At 34.6% G+C, this 21,207-nt stretch overlaps 1 protein-coding gene across 1 annotated transcript in view; it reads right to left on the bottom strand.

Moving 5' to 3' along the window:
* The window catches only part of Hcn1 (hyperpolarization activated cyclic nucleotide gated potassium channel 1), a 310,929-nt gene extending 290,503 nt beyond the window's left edge, over positions 1-20,426 (bottom strand). Inside the window, exons 1-2 of the mRNA XM_005392730.2 lie at positions 20,296-20,426; positions 15,582-16,005 (exon numbers count right to left, since the gene is read on the bottom strand). Of these exons, the coding sequence (XP_005392787.2) occupies positions 15,582-16,005; positions 20,296-20,426 (555 nt within the window). The remainder of the gene's footprint in view (positions 1-15,581; positions 16,006-20,295) is intronic.
* Between the last annotated feature and the right edge of the window lie 781 nt (positions 20,427-21,207).

Below are 21,207 nucleotides of genomic sequence, written 5' to 3'. Positions count from 1 at the left end.
TGTGTGCACAAAAATTTCAAGTTTCTTAAAAACATTCTCATATGTTTTTGTTATTATATCTGTTTGTCTCTGTCTTCCTCTCATTTTTTCACTTACTACTAAGTCTCATTTCAGGGATCAGTTCCCACAAGCTTTCCCCAGCCTCCAAAACTGTTGGCACATTCTCATGGACCACTCTGCAATTTCCCTCATCATACTATAATTTAGCTGCTTGGCTTACTCATATGGCTATACTGTAAGGTGCTGAGTAATGGGGAACTACTTTGTGCACCATTGTGATCTATATGCATACAGTACGAGTCCAACATAATTATTCAATAGAAATAAGAAAAAAAGAAATAAACATTGACAAATGCATTAGTGAACAATGTAGTGACTGTACATTTATAAAAAAAAAAACTAACTTTACTACATCATGACCTCACTAACTAGCTAGAATGTTGTCTGGAACCAAAGGTATCCATGAGAGAAAGGAAAAAAGAGAGATTAAGTTAGTCTGTGATTTTACTTTCAATAGAACCAAGTTTGTGACAGTTAGCCATAGTAAGATTTACAGAGGTTTAGAAATCCGTCCAAGATACACTGAATCTCCATCTCTCAGTTATTCAAAATGTTGAGGCAGGGATATACATATATACATGTATATATGTGCGTGGAGAGAGAGAGAAAGAGAGAAAGAGAGAGAGAGATCTTAAAGTCCTACATATCTGTCTATATCCTGTCAAAGTGATTGGCAATGGCCACGTTGGAAGCTGCTTAGTTTGCATCCAGGTGTAAGGTGACACAGAGCAGAACTGCTACTCTGCCTGTAGTGGCTATGTCCTGGGAACAATGCATGGACCTTTATGTGATGCGGTAAAATATCTTAGCCTGAATAACACTTTCAACATTGAAAATACTGTCTCCAGCAAATAACTAGCAAATCACACACTGGTGAGGGGAGTTTGATGAAGATTCTAAAAACTTATAGAGCAAGACTAAAACATTCCAAGAAAAGCCTCTCTCAAATTCTAATATGTCTTAATTTTTTTACACCATCTTAACAATAACATCTTAACAATAACAGGCTTTGTATAACTGGGAAGAAATTATTCTCATTGTTTTATATTTTTTCCTTTAGGAAAAGCCTCACAGCATAGTTTGAAAGAAATATTTACAGCATAAATGTGATGAAACTATATCACATTTAAGTTGATTTTTAACCTGAAGCATCCATTTTCCATGGCAAATAAAATAAGTGAAAAGAATAAATTAGAGATTCACAATACGTGTAAAGGAAAATAATTAATCTGATATGTTTGGTCCTGCAAGTTAAGATATTTTGCCAGTTTGCCAGTGTTCTCTCTTGAATTTAATCATCCCTTTAATTGCTTTTACTTTTTTTCATGTAAATGTTGAAAGCTTTTTTCTATTTTTGGAAGGCAAAAATGAAATGACAAAGTAATGAATGAAAAAAGTCCATGCTTCTACAAAACAAGGGGTGGATTCTACTAGTTTCTTTACCCTCAATGGTCCAACCTTCTATTCAGGAGTAATGAAATATATAGTATCTTGGATCCCTGAAGTGGAAATTCCCTGGCCTTGTGCTATGACTCCACTGAGCACGTGCATGTGTGCCTGTATGTCCTGGTAAGGGGATTATACTTGTTTTCTTATAGTTGTGATAAAAAATTACTAACAGAATTTTGCTGACACTCTCTGATAGCAAATCTGCTAATGGGAAATATGACAGAGGAGGAACATGGAAAAGGAAATGATTTCCTCAGGATGGTCACTGGATCTGGGGTCCTCTGATCTGTCACTCCTTGAAAGAATCAGTATTGTTATCTAACACAACTTTCTCAGTAATTTCACTGCCTGCTATTTCCTTGATAATAAGAGCAACAACAACAACATCAGTAAACAATCCTCTTGCTGAACAGCTATCTTACAAATAATTTTTGGTGAAAGGAATGTGTTCATCTTGCAGGTAATATCTATTAACACATGGACTCTTCTGGGTGAACTTCAGCAATAACCATGATGTCCAGAGATGCTACAAGTAACTCCAGGCAGGAAAAAAAGCTGGGTGGTACAAGGAAAATGAATTACACAATGCACATGTATGGGAAATGTGAGGACAAATGAAGCATTTTGACTGGTGCTGGTGTTTCTATAACAATAGAAATCTTATTTGCTGTTGGTCAGGTCTCTGAGTAGCTCAGTTTTGCTATCTTCTAGGCATTACTATTTAGAAATTGTGATACCACATCTTCTGGTTAGGTGTCTTGCAAGAGTATCCATGCTTTACAGAAAAGAGAGGTAAGGCTGGAGAGAGAGATACCAATAAAAATAGAGACATAATTAGAGAGAGTGAGAAGAGAATGAGAAAAAGGAGAGAGAAAGAACATAACTTTGGGTTAAATTCTCTGAATGTGAGTTTATAAGCCCATTTATAAAACTAAAATAGATTCTTTCTTCATAGAAAGACTTCAAAAGTTTATGAATCTTTCATGAATTTGTATGATTTCAATGCAAACACAAAGAAAATGTTTTACGTTCTATATAAGAAAGTCATTTTGCAATTTCAAAACAACAGTATTATTTTAAATAAATTTATTTGCTGTTGTGAAACAGGAAATCTCACATTTTAGCACAGTATGGATGTTCTGTAACAGTCTTTTATTTCAGCTAATAAAGAATGATAATCATCTGGCCCAGCAGCACCACTGTCTGCCCCTTTTCTTTAAGATTAAATGAATTGATTATAGAGGTCTTTCCAGCTGAACAGAGATGTGCCTTTAGAATCATTCTCAGGCTGGGTTTGTGACTCAGTGGGAGAGTGTTTACCTAGCATATGAGAAGGCCTAGGTTTAATCCCCATGTGTTACGAAGAAACAATGAATTAGAATGAGTCTTAAAAACTTCTGCTCAACAAATTACAACAGAAATTCTCAAGTACCTTATGTCTGTTGATGTCCTTTTCTAATGCCCATACCTCATTATAAAATTCCTTGTAGTAGTGGTTGCTTACTGTTTATCTTTATATTCAGGTAGTGTAACTGAATATATGGTATACGAAAGGCCAATTAATGTTATATAACTGATTAAACCTCATATTTGACAATAATATGAAAGTATGCAGTGTTAAGGGTCCACAAAATATTTAACTGCCTAGTCTTTTATATTTAATGGTATAGACAGGATATAACTGTATATTCAGTGTTTAGCTGGTTGTACAAAATCACACAGGTAAGAAGTATGCCACTACATAAAATTCTTTCAAAACAGTACCATTTTGTTGGAATACATGCTCACTGAAATTTTCTTCATCTGAAACTACAGAATCACCTCTTAATATCAAGTCATTAGAGATTTTTGGAACATGTAAAATTATTCAATGGAAGTGGGATGGATGATTTAGTAGGTAACCCCAATAACACTTAGGAACATTATAACATTTGTCTTTGATGTTAAGCAAACATTTGGGAAAGAAAGCAGAGAAGGATTTCAGCAAAACCATGGTGTAAAAATTGTGTATCCCTCTCAGGTGCCCTCCTGGCTCCTCTGGTGGCCCACTTAAAGTCCCACATCCTCACCAAAACCCCCTATCATACAAAGACACATTCTCTACACAGGCTGTGATGCTCACATTCATGCATCTACCCATCTCGTATAAAGAAATACTCTCAGTTACCTTTTAACTCTATAGTAATAGCTTAAAGTGTATTTGATGCTTTATAGGATATTGGTGAAGCTCAGAGAGCCTTGACATACAAACGGCTCATTTCCCTATAGTAAAATATTAGTCATTAATATCACAATTCTGAAGAAATGTCTGAGAATGGGAAGCTAGTCACTTTGAACGTCAAGAATGCATTACTCATAACCTGACTTTAGAGTTAGGAGAGTGAATACATATGCAAGTTCGAAATCTAAATATGCTCTTGTATTGTGCTAAAGTAAAAAAGTCATGTGAGCTTTAAAGTATCACAAACCTAGACATTCTTCCATAATTCTTTCCCAACACATCTTATTAGCATTCACGAGCTGTTATGGTTTCCTGTATATCTAAAATGTCCCCAGATGCCTCACGTGTTTGGAAGTGACAGGAGCATGGCAGCACTGTGACTGACTTGCTGTTAGGAGGTTGCCTAGTGTGTAGGTGGGTCACTCAGAGCACATCCCCAGCTCCTCCACGCTCTCTCAGCTTGCTAGCTGCCATAAATTGAGCACTTTTTCATCTGCCATGCACCTCTTCCATCCTGCTTTGGCCTTGGAGCCCGATGACCATGGACCAAAACTATGAGCCAGAATATACCTCCTCTTTTTAAGCTGTGAGTGTTGGGGTATTGTGTCACAGCCTAAGAAGTAGACAATACTTATTATTAAAATCTTACTTCTATGATAAATGTATAAAGGAGGAGGATGGAAAAGTAATTCCCCACTAGATTATAGGTTTTCTATGCTATATTTCTCAAAATATCAGACTAGATAAAATGAGGAAGAATTTTTAATTGTTCAGTATTATTAAAACCTATGAATTCAAGTGCTTGTGATTCATTACCAGTCAACTGAAACATTAATCTTCTCCTCAATCTCATGAACATGAATATTTTCACATAATGGAGAACTGGTTCTCAGCATAAGAAACTATCATCTCCACAACACTGGTGGAGACCCTAAAAATAAATTTTATGTACCATTAGGTAGCTATAGTTCCAGGATTCTAATTTCGAAGTATATGCTTCCCCAACCATCATCCTCCTTTTCCCTCTCAGGTATGACCTACAATACTGAGGAAGGTAAACATTTTAATTTTTTTATATTTTCTGTGAAAAATCAAATTCATAAATTTAACAAACTATATCTCATTGATATTTTTAAACTTTCAATTTCCCTTTTATTGTTAAAAACAACCACATAATACAAATAGAAGTCATCGTTCACATTTTAAAATTGAGAGAAAAGTATCTGAAATGACTTGCACAAGGCACTTCCTGATTCTCCTTTCAGAGTTCAGAATTCCCTTGATTGTATACATTCACCCAACTTACATCTTCACTACAACACTGAAATAATCACGCTATTGTCAACACCTTCAGTGACAACCAGTCTCAACAGGAAACATTTTCTCTCCCCAGCATTCTTGATGTGGATAAAATTATCTCAAAATAGCTAGTGCTCCCTTGTTTACAAGTGCTTTTAATTAATCGTAGCTCTGAGACTAGTCTCCAAAACCCTTACCTAATGTATCCTTTTCCATTAATACATAATAAGAAAACAATTTTAGCTGTTTTTAAAAATCTGGCCTAAATGGCAGACTTAACTCAAAATAGCCTTCACAATTATATAACTAACTAAATGCATTTCCTTTCCACACTAAGACATGACTCCTCCAATACAAATCTAAAGTGCATACATCAGCAAGCAAGAGAATCCAAAATAGGTCTTTCTCTGCCATTAGCCAATGCAATTAAAGGGGTCTAATTTCATTTATTCTTGAGCTCTCATCACATAGCTAGAAAGCCTCTTACAACTGAATTTCTGTGATAATTTCTGAAATACTTCAAATACTATGTTTTTCCCAATTAATTATGAAACCAACCATTTTCTTTGAAATAATATAGAAATAATATTAAGTATTTTAAATTAAAAATACTTGATACTGTGTCTGAAAATGAAAGACTGATTTTCTAAAAAGTAATAATAAAAAGCATTCATTTTCCTTAAGGGAATAGATACATACATTAAATACTTCCTTCTGAGACCAGTGTAATTTCACTTCATTATATGCCACAACAATATACACTTAGGTGCTATCTTAGTTACTTTTCTCATTGCTGAGACAAAATATCCAGCACTACAAGTTAAAGGAAGAAAGGTTTATTTCAGCTCATAGTCTGCAGAGGGTTCAGTCAATAGTCAGCTGGCTCCAAGGTAAGGTGGCCTGGCAGAGCGGCATCTTAGAGAAGAAATAGCATATGGCAGAGCACTCAGGAGGCAGCAGGAGCCAGAAGCAAAGGAGCAAAATCAAAGCAAGCCTCCCTTTCCCTTTTATCTCATCCAGGCTACAAGCATTTTGGGGCATGCCCCCCATAACCAAGGTGGGCCTTCCTATTATCTATACCCTGATCTACACTAAACCAACCAGTACAGCAACTTAGTACTATACACCCTTAGTCCCACCCTAGATCCACCCAACTCCAAAAAGCCCCACCAATGACCACGTGAGGCTTTGGGGGACATCTAGATACAAGCCATAACAGATGCTTCTGCACCATTTCCTGGTATGTCATATCTCATCACTTTTCTGGTTTGTACATAGGCATACCATGTCCAAGACGGACCAAAGTGAACTGTTCATTGAGATAATTACTTAAATAATTAAAGAACACTTTTATTTGATAACACTAGTACAGTTAAACCAAATTTCAAATTTAAACAAGAAACACATCATAAACTATTTTTCCAACGTTTATCCACCAATGACATCACCATCATTCATGAGCAATGATATTTCCAACTTTCACTTCAATAGCACACAAATAAGTCTGAAATAGCAATAGCCTTAACGTGTATTGAGTCTGCATGCAAAAATGAAACAAAAGACTAAGACATTTATCCAAAAACATTAAAAAAATGGAAGGCTAAATGTACTATGTCCTAAATTAGTCTGATTCACCTTTTGCTTCAATTTTTCATTTAGTAAATGTTGGATAGAAATAATGCCTAATAGCATTTATAATGCTTTCAATATCTGAAAGGACAGAACACACAATAAAAAGCTAACACTAGAATTATCTTTTATGAGACTTCCACATTTAAAATCCAAAGAAATATACGTAATCATAGCTTGCACTTCTACATATTTTATAAGTTAAAGTTTAATGTTAACAATTCATTTGAACCTCAAACAATTCTATTTGACTGGTAAAACAAATAATTATTCCTATTCCATCAGTGAGAGGAACTTGTTTGATTTTTTTCTTCCTTTCTAAAATCTCTAGTGGACTAGGGATATAGCTCAGCAGCATCACATTGGCCTGGCAAATGCAAGTTCTTGAGTTCAATTCTCAGTTCCAAAAAAACCTCTAGAAATGTTTCTAAAGCATACCACATGGAAAAACATACTTTCACAAAAGTAGCCATATTTAGCACCCATGCCCTAAAATCCCTCTTTCTTCCTCTATCAGTGTCTCTTGTCTTCTACTTTTATGGTCAATGCTATGAAATGTTCTAATACTGGATCGAGGCAGTCTACTGTTTTGTTAATCTGCTTAATTGACTACATTTTTTTTCTATTCAATTCAAGTTAGACTGAGAATATAATTTAACTCACTTTAGTAGGTATTCTTGTGCTTGTGTATTTCCTAGACCTATCCAAGGAGCTGAAAAGCTATGGCCTCTCCTTTTCTTGAGTTTAATAGTTACGCTCCATCCTGGAGTTTAAGAGAAATGACAAAAATGACAAAATTTCAAAGCAAAAGTACAAGGACTATACCAGACCCATTACAGATGAAAGTAAATTTGATAAATTTATTAATTCTACCTCAAGGAAATGATTCTTATGTTAAAATGTGACAGGTAAGTTAGAATTTGAAAGAGACAGTTACTGGAAAAATGAACAATGTATGCAAAGTATTTCAAACAACTTATTTAATAAACTAAAAAAGGTCCAGCATAGTTGAAGAATACTGAGCAACACATTTCCCAGACTGAGGTAAGAGTTTGAACAGAAACATATTCCAAAGCCTTTAATATAAGATTTTATCCTGATGGTAATAAAAAATAATATAAATATTTTAGCAGGTGAGTGATACTGTATTGTTTACTCTTAAGCATTATTTTTGAGTTTGTCATAAGTAAAGAATGTGCTGTGCTAACACGTTTTTTGTGAGAGAGATTCTTTTCTGTCAGTGTCTTAAAACTACTTTGAAGACAGTGATACACAGTGTATTAACTATAGTTATTATTTTATGAACTTTTGCTATATTTTTATGAAATAAAAAAGAAAAACAATGGTAAACTTAGAATATAGTTATGAATCTGTAGGAGAAATCCAAATGAGAGACAAATGAAGTTGCCCTGGACCAGGATGGTGCTAAGATCAAATGAGGGAGAGATAGGGCTCACACCAAATTCAAACCTAAAGTAGGCTGCACATGACTTGGTTATTATTAGCTGTGGAGGCTGAAAGAGAAGGAGAAACCAAAACTATCTCTCAGACTTTTGACTTCACCAAAAGGAAACAAAAGAGTGGAGGAGACTTGAACGAAAAACTAATATACTGAGTATGAGGGGCATGAGATGTCTTTGTAGAAATACAGCTCAGTTATCTGGATGCAGGGACGTCAGGGTGTGCAGTTTTAATTCTGGATACAAATCTGATTATTATCATTGTATATCCATGTCAGTACAGGAAAACATGCAAAATAAGATCATAGGTTAGACCAATCAGCGGGTATTAAGAAAAATGACTAATTTAATCTCAAAATAAGAGGCAAGAATGTTTCAAATTGGATCATACACTCTAACATTAGACTGAAATCGCCATGTCAAAAGCATTGGTATTATCATAGATCTGCTGCAGGGCATGGACCAAAGAACATTTATAAAATGAGGTATCTTACTTCAAACACTCATATGTTCATTCATACACACACTTTGTTAATCTCTTTCCAATAATGTTGCATTAGCATTTCATATCCAAATAGAACTTACCACAATGTATCTTAGAACTTCAGGGTATCTGTTCAAATATCACACTTGAAAAAATACAGTGTATTTAAAATAATTCTCTCATATTACAAATGATTCTTTAGAGAAATAAAGTTCTTTGCTTAACCCGAAAACAAAGTACAACAGAGAAGTAATTTTTGGATATATGAATATCCATACTCATTCAGTTTCTCTACAAATAAATTACCCAAGCAGTACAGTGATTTTAAAATATCATAAATGAAAAACTTCAAAAAATATAGATTGTTTTGGTACTTTAGAATATAGAACTCTGAACTAACATAACCAATAGAGGACACCTAGTGGTCTTTAGCAGAATATTTGCCTGCAGAAAATGTCAGGTCATTCACACATGTGTAAGAATGTTGGTATCAGTAGAGATGCTAATCCGAGAAAACTGGCATTATAATATAACATTTATCAGATACATAAGCTTAAATCTGCATGGTTCATCTTATATGAGAAACCCAACGTATACATAATCTAAAGAGCAAAACATAGGATGGATAATAGCAAACAGGGAGATAGGCCTTTTGCAACTGGAAAAGGAATCTAAAGATTGTGGAAGGGAGGAGGAAGGGGAAGTAAAAAGAATTAAAATGTGTTCTGTGCATACACCAACCCCCCACAATGAATGTAATCACTGTGGACTGCAAAGATGCGCCAATAGAAAGTAAATGAGGGGCTCATTCAGAACTGAGTGGTAATAAATGGGTAACAAACAAAATTAAAAACAAATATTGCATTTATAAATATTACAGACATATATCCATTTAAATATTTCAAATCATTTCCATATACCTCATTTCCCTTGAACTTCACAACTGGACTTTTATGTATAGATATAAAAAGTCACTTTACCTGGTTCTGGTTCTGCCAAAAGTGGAAAAATAAAGTCACAGTTTAAATAAACATCCACATACCCTAATTTCTAGTACAAAATCCACTCCACATCCCAGAAAAGTTAAAACATCCAGTCTAACTGATACTTAAATCACAAAACATCACAAAGTGGCCTTCTTTGAAAAATATATCTTATTAACTGATAAATACTACAATGGCAAATATAAAACTTGTTTCAGCTATTAAAATAAAAATGTGTCCTAGCAAGGAGCAGTAGAGTACACCTTTCATCTCAGTACACACAGAGGCCGAGGCAGGAGGATCACAAGTTCAAGCCCAATTTAGCACAACTTAACAAGACCACATCTAAAAATTAAAATGTAAAAATGTAATTTTAAAAAGTGTAAGGGATATAGTTCAGTGTAAAGGTCCTGAATTGAACTGCTAGTGCTGCAAGAATAAAAGTATCCTTCCTGACACCGACTATATGCAAACAATGCAAGTGATGAAGACCTCTCTTCCCTGGCAGTATTAGCTCTGCCGCACTCACCCTCCCCATCCTCCTCATGCTCCAACACTCCAACATGCAAATCTCCTACCCCAAACACCTCGAAGACACTTTATTGAGTACCAATTCCCTTCTCTATTTCCAGAGTCACCCCAGAGAGCACAACTACTGTGCTACACTGCTTCCTGTATCTCATCTGACTGCAGTACATTCCTCTGCCTGGCCCATTGGCTCTGCTTGTTCATCTGGACTCACTTTAGTATCTTTGAAGGCCTCCACTCACACAGAACAAACTCTCTCATTCCACCACTTGCCGTAACATCTGTGGTTATTTGCTTGCATGTCGGCTTTTCCTACACAACGGGCACCTGCTTTGTATTCTTATGCACGGCACCTGAACACAGACACTACTCAATAAAGGCTTAAGAGTAGAGAACATTTCTACATAATTCTTTAACAGATTTAGAACACAGAACATTGCCTATTATTTAGTGGACAGGCATGCTCTAATTATTGATAACATTTAGAACCCTGTACTAATATACAAGGAAGTTCAAGAGCAAAACTGCCATTGACCTTTTCCTATACATGTCCATAGTGCTCAAAGGGAAAGTAAAATACATACAACTAGATATCATAAACTAATGCATGCAGCACTGGCAGACTTTTTCATTGTAAAAGTGCTAAGACAGCTGAGTTCATGCTGTTGCGTCTGATTTTTAAAAGGAATTCTAGAAAATACCAGCTTTCCAAATTTACAGTTAACACACACAAAATTATAGGAGCAGGAGGAATTATTTTCACAAGGGTGATTGTAAAATTAAAAATCAAGCAAACAGAAATAGTGGTTGGTACAAACGTGAAGTGACAACAGTGAGATGGGGGTGGGAGGAGCACAGAGCCTCCAAGGCACAGAAGAGAAAAGCAGATTGGATGCGACAGATAATAGGGAGCTCTAAGTTCTAGTCCAGGACAGGGCTAGGAAAACACTGCTGCTTGTTTGCAGTCTATCTTAGATGTTTTTCTTTTTCTAAAAGATAAAAAAAGTTAAATAATTATACGTAAGGTACTTACGGCAAGAGTTGGTTCCTAATATGTCACTAAAAATGCTAAAGTCAAGCTTCCCATGGCCTAAATCTCCTTATTAGCGCTCTGTTGATAAACATAATGTGTACATAAACCCATCTCTCAACTACCATAAAAATTCAGTATTAACTGCTGAAACAGCACTGTTTCAAGGCGCATTACTCATCTGAAATTCCTATGGACATATGAACAGCAAAACCACAATCCCTCTTTCTTGACTCAAAATATATTTAGTTAATTATAGTATGTCTAAAATCTACACACAAGGGAGATTGAAGAGTCAGGAAACGAAAAACAAAAAATAAAATTTGATGTTTATACAAGGAGTCCTCACAATGTAACAATGAATGTTTAAATTTTTAAAAAATTAAAAGATGCATTGCCATTAATTTCCTTCAAAATACTCCCGTCACTTCAAACATACTTATTCAACTGTTCTTGTCCCTTTCTGAAGTTGTTCTACAAGTCCTCTTACAGTGTCTTTTCAAAGTATGATACAAAAAAATACAGTGAAGGTTGCGCCTACCCAATGGAAATGTAGGCTTTTAAAAACTCTCCTAGTGTGTCCTCATCCATTTTATCCGCCAGCCCGTGCACCGCACAAGTTCTGGCTCTTCCCAAAGTCAAACTGAGCATGAAACATAAATGTAAGGACAGCCAAGCAGCCAGGCAAGCTAAAGACATTCAGCAGAGGAGTTCCAAACCTGCTTCTGAAAGGGGAAAGAAAGGACAAGTGTATTTGAAGCGAGAGGGAGTATTTCGAGGAAGATTCATGACAATGTGTCTCTTATTGCAATTATTTTTTAATTTAAATGTTCACCATATTTTAATCACATCTCATATACTATAAAACCATAGTTATTATACAGTTGTACATTTTACCACATTATTATATTATCCATGAAAACTCCATACTTTGTTTTTAATATCAAAAACTACAAACAGAAAGTCATTACAAAGAGGGATTTCTCTCTTGAATTAATATTCTCTAAAAACGTCAAGGGTTCCCTGCCTTTGACAAAATGACTAAGGTCAGCAGCTGTGACATTTGAGAGTCCTAGAACTCTTCACTTTCACAAGCCGAATAATCTTCTATTCACTAAGCTCTTAATCTACTCTTTATCTCTTCAGTGGCTTGTGATTGTCACAAATTCTTAATACTATTCCATTTAATTTCCGAGGATTTCTTCACCATATGTCTCTTTTAGGAGGATCATAGAGAACTGATTCCCTTTGTGATAGGTTACAAAATAGCAATCTGGCTGAGAACACTGTCACTACTTGAAATGCAACAATAATAACAGCAACAATACTGAATCAAGATAATTATTTTTTAAACCAAAATACAAGAGTAGGAAAAACTCACCTCAGTTTTATGGAGGTTACTAGACAAGAAAATTTCTGTCCTGATTTATCTAAATTGCCTCAGATTTTCACTTTACCTGGTAATATATATAAAAAGTTTCAGTCTAGTGTCAGAGAGCTCTATTTTTGCATCTTAAAGCAATTTATCTTAAAATTGGCTCATGAGAAAAACTTCCCTCCTGACATCTTAACACTATGGCATTTCATAAATTGGTTTCCTGTATCAGCTGTTTGCTAATGTATTAGCCAGTTCATTTAACTTTATAGTGATATAACAGAAGGATTAAATAGCAAACTTTCTGTATTTCATTCATAATATATATCTGGCTTCAGTGCTTCTTGTTGTTCTTCAATTAAACTAATTCAGACCAGACCTTTAAAAAAAAAAAACACACAAACAGTAATTGTTGAAGATGGAAGTAGTTTCCTATAGAAGGCAGCCGCTTTCCTTGAGAATGATTCATTTAGAAAAGCAGCAGCTTCCAGACTTCACACATTACTTCCCCAAATTTGCTGAATTTAGCAATAGCCAGCTTGGTACTAAAACACTCAGAACTCAAAGACATGTGGGTGAACGCAAAGCTTCCTCTGCAGTCTTATTCCCAAAGCTCACAGAGCTACCTCTTCTAATTTATCTGTTGTATTTCTACTTGTAAACATATCCTGGTGATATTTAAAAAATCAGGTACAGATTTGTCAGTTTGGGAATGATTCAAGTTTCTTTATGATTATGGTTTGAGTCATGTGGGTGGAATGATGAATTTGTATTAAATTCTGAATCATGAATGTGTTCTTCCCTGTTTAACAGTATTACTAACAGGCATTAAATAACCATGATATATGATATTATACGGGTTATATCATATAATAAAGAAAACATTCTTCTCTTAAATGAGCTTATGGTTCACCTACTACTAGGGTCATTTATTTATAAAAAGATCTTGCCAACTCACAACTCTGTCCTAAATGTGTTTGGTTACCAAGTATCTGTAAGTGCTTATTAACTGCATTTTGCACTAATTACGGCAGTGAGCTGATGTTCCTGAATGGCATCTTTAAAACACGGCCCTGCTACACACACATCTAGGTGCCTCTGACCCCTGCGAGGAACAAAGGACATCAGAGTTGAAGAGTGTCCTCTTCTGCAACCACATGGCCTGCCATTTTATCTGATACGATGCCATCTGTTCATCCTGCTGCCATTCTCTCGGGTAACTGGGTTAAAACCACAAAACATTAAAAATAGCCGCATTGCCTACTGTATTTTTAATTGACTGGGTATTTATATCAGTGACTTTTCTTTCACAGACTATTTGTTAAAATATTTTGTGGCCTTGTTTTAAGAGGTAGCTATTCAAATCTGTTATGTTGCATGGATCACAGTCTTAGTCAAGAATAGTTCTCTACAATTTCTTATATAATCGATACATGGGGAAATGTTAAGAATTGGTAATGAAAAGAATACGTGCTAGAGTCAGAACTTTTATAATTTTGCAAGTTAAGAACACTGCATATGGAATTATGGTTAGAATCCCTGCTCCATGCCTTATGACCTCTGTGAAATTTTGGGCAGGTTATCTTATTCTGTTTAATTATCCTTACCTGTATAATGAAGATAATAATTGTATCTACCTCACTGTGTTGTTAGGAAGATTCCATGAGCTAATTAATGTAAAGAATAAAATATACTACTTCACAAATAATAAGCCCTCAATAAATATTAGCTATTATTATCAATTATATTGGTTTGATATTAATCTTAAACTGGTACAAAAAAGTTTGGGGAATTGAACATTTATTCCACTTTAGTTGGAATATGTTATATAGAGAAAAATTACAAGATGAATCCAATTTCTCAAATGTACTTCATTTGATTTTAAATGTATTCCATATCCATATTTTAAGAACATGCCGTTTTTATGCCTTTTCATCAGTGTATTATGCAGTGTTTTATTATTGCATGTCATTTCCTGAAATCCTGTGAACGAAAATGTCACTGATAAGCACACACAAAACATTGCTACAGCCACACAGAAAGCAAAAAGAACTTCCATTTATGACTTGTTTAAAGGCACAATTTATCTTCAAAATGCTGAAAAGCATTTCCGTAGGAGTAGAGGAACAATCCACAGCGCGTACACCGCTCTCACTGGTGCTGGTTGAAGCACTCTATAGGCCTTTTTGATTCTCATTTTAAGAGGACTATAAAATTCAAGTTATAATTAACGCAAAAAGGCAGACTTAGAAAAAAAAGGAAGTCAAACAGGTTAATGTACAGATTTTGGAGTTAGAGACATAAATGCATTGCTTCATAATGGCCCATTTCACTCACACCTTTGCATATTCCAGTTAGCTGAACTCTTTTCAATGCCACCCATTACCTGAGAATAGCAGAAGCCCCACTCAGCAAAATAGGGGCCTGACTGGCCAAATTCATTCCAGTCATTCACTGTGTTATTTGTGTTCTCTAGGTAGTAATTTCTCTCCTGGATATGCTGATTTAAGTATTATGAAATGAACTAATAAGAAAAAACTGTAAGAAGTAACTATTGGCAGGGTATAAAAATGAGCAACCGTATTATGCTAAAATCCAAGTTTTTATACATATAACTTGGAGATAATCACACTGTATTACCTTTGAACATAAATTTACTGGAATTTAATATATAGGAAACATATACAACACTATCTTTTAGAGATATCCTACATCAGATCCCACATGTTTATCAAATATGGTACTTGGTATATTCATATTAGGTAAAAAACAATCCTCCAAAGGAGAACAGTTGTATTGATTAGAAAAAAATATATTAATTAAATTTAAAATATACTAAATTAACATAAGATTGTTGCTTTGTAATCACTTTCTTCAGTTTATTCAAATCTAGTATTTGCTCATTTCTTTTGGAGACACAAATATATCATTTATGCACCAAAAGGTGTACTCAAAGAAAGCTTTGCACTCCGATTTCATATAACTTGTTACACATGGCACATTCATACTCAAACAGTCATAATAATAAAATACTGGCTCTAAGAAAAAAAATATATGACTTACCTCTTCCCACTGATGTATATATCTGATTAACCTTGAAAGTCGTAGTAAGCGCAAGAGACTGAGAATTTTTGTAAACCTCACAATGCGAAGTGCCCTGGCTGTCTTGTAAACTTCTGAATCCATTCCTTTTTCTACAATAAGAAAGATATAATCCACTGGAATTGATGAGATGAAGTCAACGACAAACCAGCTTTTTAAATAGTTCATCTTGATCACTTTAGGGTCCAGGATGATTTCAGAACTGTCTTCATTGACAGTCCCAGTCCTAAAATTCATGATCAGGTCCAACAGGAAAACGGTATCTGATGCCACATTGAAAATAATCCATGGTGTTGTTGTTTGCTCTGTAAAGAAGGTGATTCCAACTGGTATGATGACCAGATTTCCAACCATCATTATAAGCATTATTAAATCCCAATAAAACCTACAACAAATAAAAAGAATCAGATTTTAAGATGTAGAAAGTAACCATTCCATTCTCTTCCTCACAAACAAAATTAATCGGTGATTTATGGTTAAATATGTGAATAAAAGAACTACATTTTTAAATGTAGTTCCTTCAATGGTTTCACTTAATTCTATGTAAAACTGATCTATTCTTTAACCAAACCATTATACTTATAGAATTCTAAAAATAATTTGCTAAAATGTACTATACAAATAAAATTCAGGAATATACCACTGTTTATCTAGGAAAGAGGCAAAAGCAAACTCCCTATATGGCTAATGCAAAATATAGATGCACACAAAGAAGAAATACAAGACTAGACAACCTATCCTAAGAAAACTGCGGTGGAAAAGCATTTTAGAGGAGCTTTAAAATAACCTATGTGTTAATTTATTGATCACAGATTAAAATAATAGTCATTGGAGAGTATTCTAAAAGTGATGGTGCTACAAATTTCTCTCAAAGAGTACAGGTTACATCCACCATGGATTCCAACATACCTTAGAGATTTACAGTATTCAAAATGTTTGTGTCTTATTCTTTTTTCTTGAAATAAAATTAATTTCAGTCCGATAATATAAAGTATAAAGAAGTGAACAGATTCTACTCTGGATTTAAAGCTAGAATCACCTAAAACTTAAACTTATCGCTAACTCATTGAACAACTACCTTAAATACACTGCATAGTTTTTTCAAAATAACCCCTTGATTAAAATTTCCAATTTAATTTGGAACATGTCTATCATTATTAACAACACTTGAAAACCTGTTTTGTGGTACCAGGAATTGAACTCAGGACCTTGCGCTTGCCAGGCAGGCACTTGTGCTGTTGAGCTATATGCCAGGTTGGAAAACATTTTTATCTTCACTTAAAATTGGAAGAAACCAGAAACTTTGTCTCAAGTTTATAGAGTTTAAATTTATCAGATATGACTATAGTATTATTTTCATAAGGGGTATTTCAAAATCTGATATATATATGTACATATAAAAGGAAAAATTAACACAACTGTATAATTATAAAACATACAAACATGATTTACTTCAGCCTAATCATAGGTATTCTCTTCTGGCATTTTTGTTGTGTAAACAATACAAACTTCAATATAAGAATTTCTATTAACCAAGAAATTTTTGTTTCATATTAATTCACAGACTATGAGCTACATTTTGGTAAGGGTTATATTTGCACAAACTTTTTAAATTATTATCACATATAATTATGATTGACTCCTGGTATAATACTACAAGAAACAGCTATAAAAGGCTTTGTCTCTAGCCCCAAGATTATGCAAATGTTTGTCATTTTTTAGTTATACCTAATATGTGTGTTGAAACCTAATTGTATATTTATAAACAAGTGCAGAATTGCTTATATCATACATCACACACCAGCAGTTAGGAATAAAACCACTTTTTCTGCTTTTTTCCCCCTCTTCTTAATGGAAATGCAATTAGGGAAAAAAAATGTTTCTTCTGTTTTTTTTCTTTCTTCTTAATGGAGATGCATAACGTGTCATTTAATACACTGAGGACAGAGGACAGATGTACAAGAGAAGCAATATTGTAATGGCTATTTCACAAACAAATGACATCACTAAACGCTAAAATGAAATCCCATGTACCCTGAGGATTTTCATTTCTGGACACTATCATCAGTCTTTTCTGCCAGCAACTCTCTCTGCTCTCCCCCTGAAGGCCACTGATCCCATGGGTGTCACACATCACCCTTCTTCTTCAACTCTACATTGCCTCCTTGGGAAATATTATGTGCTCATCCATGCCTTCAGTGACTGACTTGCAACTGATGACTCTAAAGCTTTGTCTCCACTCCATCCCTGTCTTCCAAGCCTCCAGACCCTCATAATCAGCAGCCCATTAAATTTGTCTCTTTGCATAGCTCACGTCCCCCTCAAGCAGCATGCCTAACCTCAAACTCGTAACGTCTTGGACCCCTTATATTCTTCACGTGCCCCCATCTAGAAGAAAGGAACAACAGTATATGTGCTTTGCAGCTCAGAAACTTTGGAACCATCCTAGATCACCGTTGGCCATACATCCACCCAATCCCATACCCAATCAATTATTAAAACTGTTTGATTCTAATATGTAAAAGATAGTTTACACCATTGCATGGTATCTTATGATATATGCAACATTTATGTCTTGTGTCAGTTAAAATTAAAAAAAATCATACCTATGTTATGATGCCTCCACAATAGAGAATTCCTTAATATTTTAGGTTAAAAATAAAAATATATTCATTCATTTGCCCTTTTCAATTCAAAATGAAGTTGTCCTCATTCAGATATCTTTACTAGCTCTGTAATTTGGAGAAATTTTATAAATATTCTAATTCTAAATTTTTTCCTCAGTAAAATCAAGATGAAAGAAACAAATGTATAGTTTGTGGATTAAGAGAACTAAAAGATAACATATGCAAATCATGGGGTTTGTGACACATGATGCTGGTGGTATAGTCATCATCCACTTGCTCTTCCTTACTTACCAAAAGAAATACAGTTTTGTAGGAAACAGCCAAGAGTTCATTGAAAATTAAAGACATCCTTGTATTTCTGTCATTAAAATTGAAAAATTTTTTAAAGTATTAATATTCTGTTCTTCTTAGTCAATAAAGATGAAAAATAAGGCCTCATTCATTCTTTATTATGGCAATAATGTTACCACACCACAGCTTTTTATTAGCAATATCAAAGCTATCTGACATCTCAGTATCCATATGAAGAAGCTCCACTGATTCTTATAATATCCTTTTAACATATCATTGACTATTTTACAACATAAAAACAGGTCTGGTTATAGACTTTGGATAATATAATACTGTATTTGGTTAACGAAGATTATTTCCTTCCGTAGCCAAAGAAAATACAGTTAGTATCTATTCTACAAGTGTGACATAACCTTTGTTTTTAAAGCAATACATGTGTTCTTGCACACTGACCTCATTAGCCTCTCTTACACCAACATCCATGATTGTCTCTTTCTGACTCTTAGTTCAGAAAATTTTCTATTGGATAATCAGGCTCTCGCTTTCCTTTATTCTCAATTTCTATGACACAGATTTTAAATCCAAATTGTCTTTCCTATCCATCTCGCTTTTCTATGTTCACTCTTATCTCTCTTGTTCAGGCAGTGCTATCTCTTGCTCAAAATTCTCCATGAGTCTTCTATCCTGTGTGATCAGTTCTAGCTCTTAGTCCCAAAGCAAGATGCCTAACAAGTAATTTTTCAGGGCAAAAGCCATCAGTGACTCTCTCAATTACAACAAAAATAACAATCCCACTGTCAAGGTAGTCCATGACATGGCCTCCCCCTCCCTTCTCTGACTCTTCTTTGTGGAATTTATGATGAGCACCCTATCCCAGGCAAGTGTCCGTGGCATGCTCTGTCATCATGCTTATCTCTGTACACCACCAGGAAATAAGGTCACATCTATTCTATCCCTTTTTCTACCTCTCAGCATTCTACCAATCCTTCAAATCCCACTCTGACAGTGAGATTTTTAGTTTTGTTCTTAATAGATTATATTTTTAGACCAATTTGGTGGCACAGAAAAATTTACCAGGGCATACAAAGATTTTTCAAAATCCCTGCCCTGCAGCATGCACAGCCAATCCCACTGGGAGCATAATCCACCACACATGAACATTTGTTACAAATGATGAGCCTTCACTGGTCGTCACTATCATGCCTGAGTCCACACTTTATGTTAGGGTTCACTGTTGCTGTTACACATTCTATGGGATAGGATACATTTATAGTGGCATATACAATACATGAGTAGTATAACTGTCCTAAACATCCTCTTTACCTTGCCTAATCATCTCTCCCTTTTCCCCATTTCTGAGGGCTCAGACAATATATATTTTCAATATGCTTCTAATTTTATTTGTGTATTATTACTATTTGTCTTTGTTTTCTCCATTATTACTGGACTTAAATTCTTTGAAGTACAAAAGTATATCTTGTCTATTTTCTGTTGTAATTTACAAAATGAATATAACACATCAAATACTAAATATATATATTAATTTTGAATGGAAACAAGCTTTAGTGGAGATGTTTAAAGAAAATTTTTATATTAAGACAATAAGCTATGAATAACAGAATACATTAAAGTAAATAAAATGAAACAAAGACATTAAGAAAAATTCTTAGGTTAGGAAAACAGTAAACAAAAGAATTTTGGACTTGACTCCTGATTTGGCATATTATAAAACTTATACAAGTAGAAATTCATCTTGCCCCAAGTAGAAATTCATCTTGCCCCTGGAAACAGAACTTAAGAAAGGTCCTTGTGGGACTCTGAAAGCAGACAAGAATTCAAATGCAAGGTCCACAGCTGTATAATCGGGGCTAAGGTACTTCACAGCCATGACAATTTCTTCCTGCTACCCTCAGATTTCTTCTGCAGGATGATCACATAGAGCGACATGTGTGAAGTTCAGAAGCTGTGACACAGAGGCAGAGACAGCCAAGAAAAAAAAAAAACTGTGAGCATCGTTATGTTGCTATAGTTATGGGATCCTGAATAAGGTTCCATTTCACAAAAAAACTTACCAGCATTGCTGGGATCCTTCACTTATCTTTCCATCTTTATAATAAACTTCCATCAACCCAAGGTAGCAGAGAAAGAAACACTTCTATACAAAGTTCCCTTCTCTGAAACACTGTCAAAGTAGAGCAAACACTCCCCAAAAAACCATTAGTCTTAACATTATCTGAGCAGAACAATAATCGAGGCAATTATTTTACTTTATTTCAGAAATAATAAAATAATATTTCTAATTATAATTAATGTGATATTATCACTAAGGTTGTAATTTTAAATATTATGAAAATAATCTATTGTCAAGAACAGTTTACTTTTTATATAAAGCATGCAAAGAGGAGGGAGAAAGAGGCTTTGTAAAAAGCAGCTCATAATAACTATGAAGAACTCCATGTTCAGCCACACTTCTACTCAAGCCAGTTCATCCCTCCAAAGCTTGTGATAAAGACACTTCCTTCTTCCCTAATAAGAACTGCACGCTGTCTTCAACATTCCCTGCCCCAGCTCCTTATGGTATATGCTCTGGTTGAAATAATTTGATGTCAGACATTTCTAACTTAAAGCTATAAAGTGATTTAAAGAATTGCCACACTTTGCTACTAAAG

Source organism: Chinchilla lanigera, unplaced genomic scaffold (genome assembly GCF_000276665.1).
Source record: "Chinchilla lanigera isolate Chin_1 unplaced genomic scaffold, ChiLan1.0 scaffold00045, whole genome shotgun sequence".
Classification (NCBI taxonomy): Eukaryota; Metazoa; Chordata; class Mammalia; order Rodentia; family Chinchillidae; genus Chinchilla; species Chinchilla lanigera.
The sequence above is the reverse complement of the archived record's forward strand: the minus strand, read 5'-3'. Positions and strand labels throughout refer to the sequence as shown.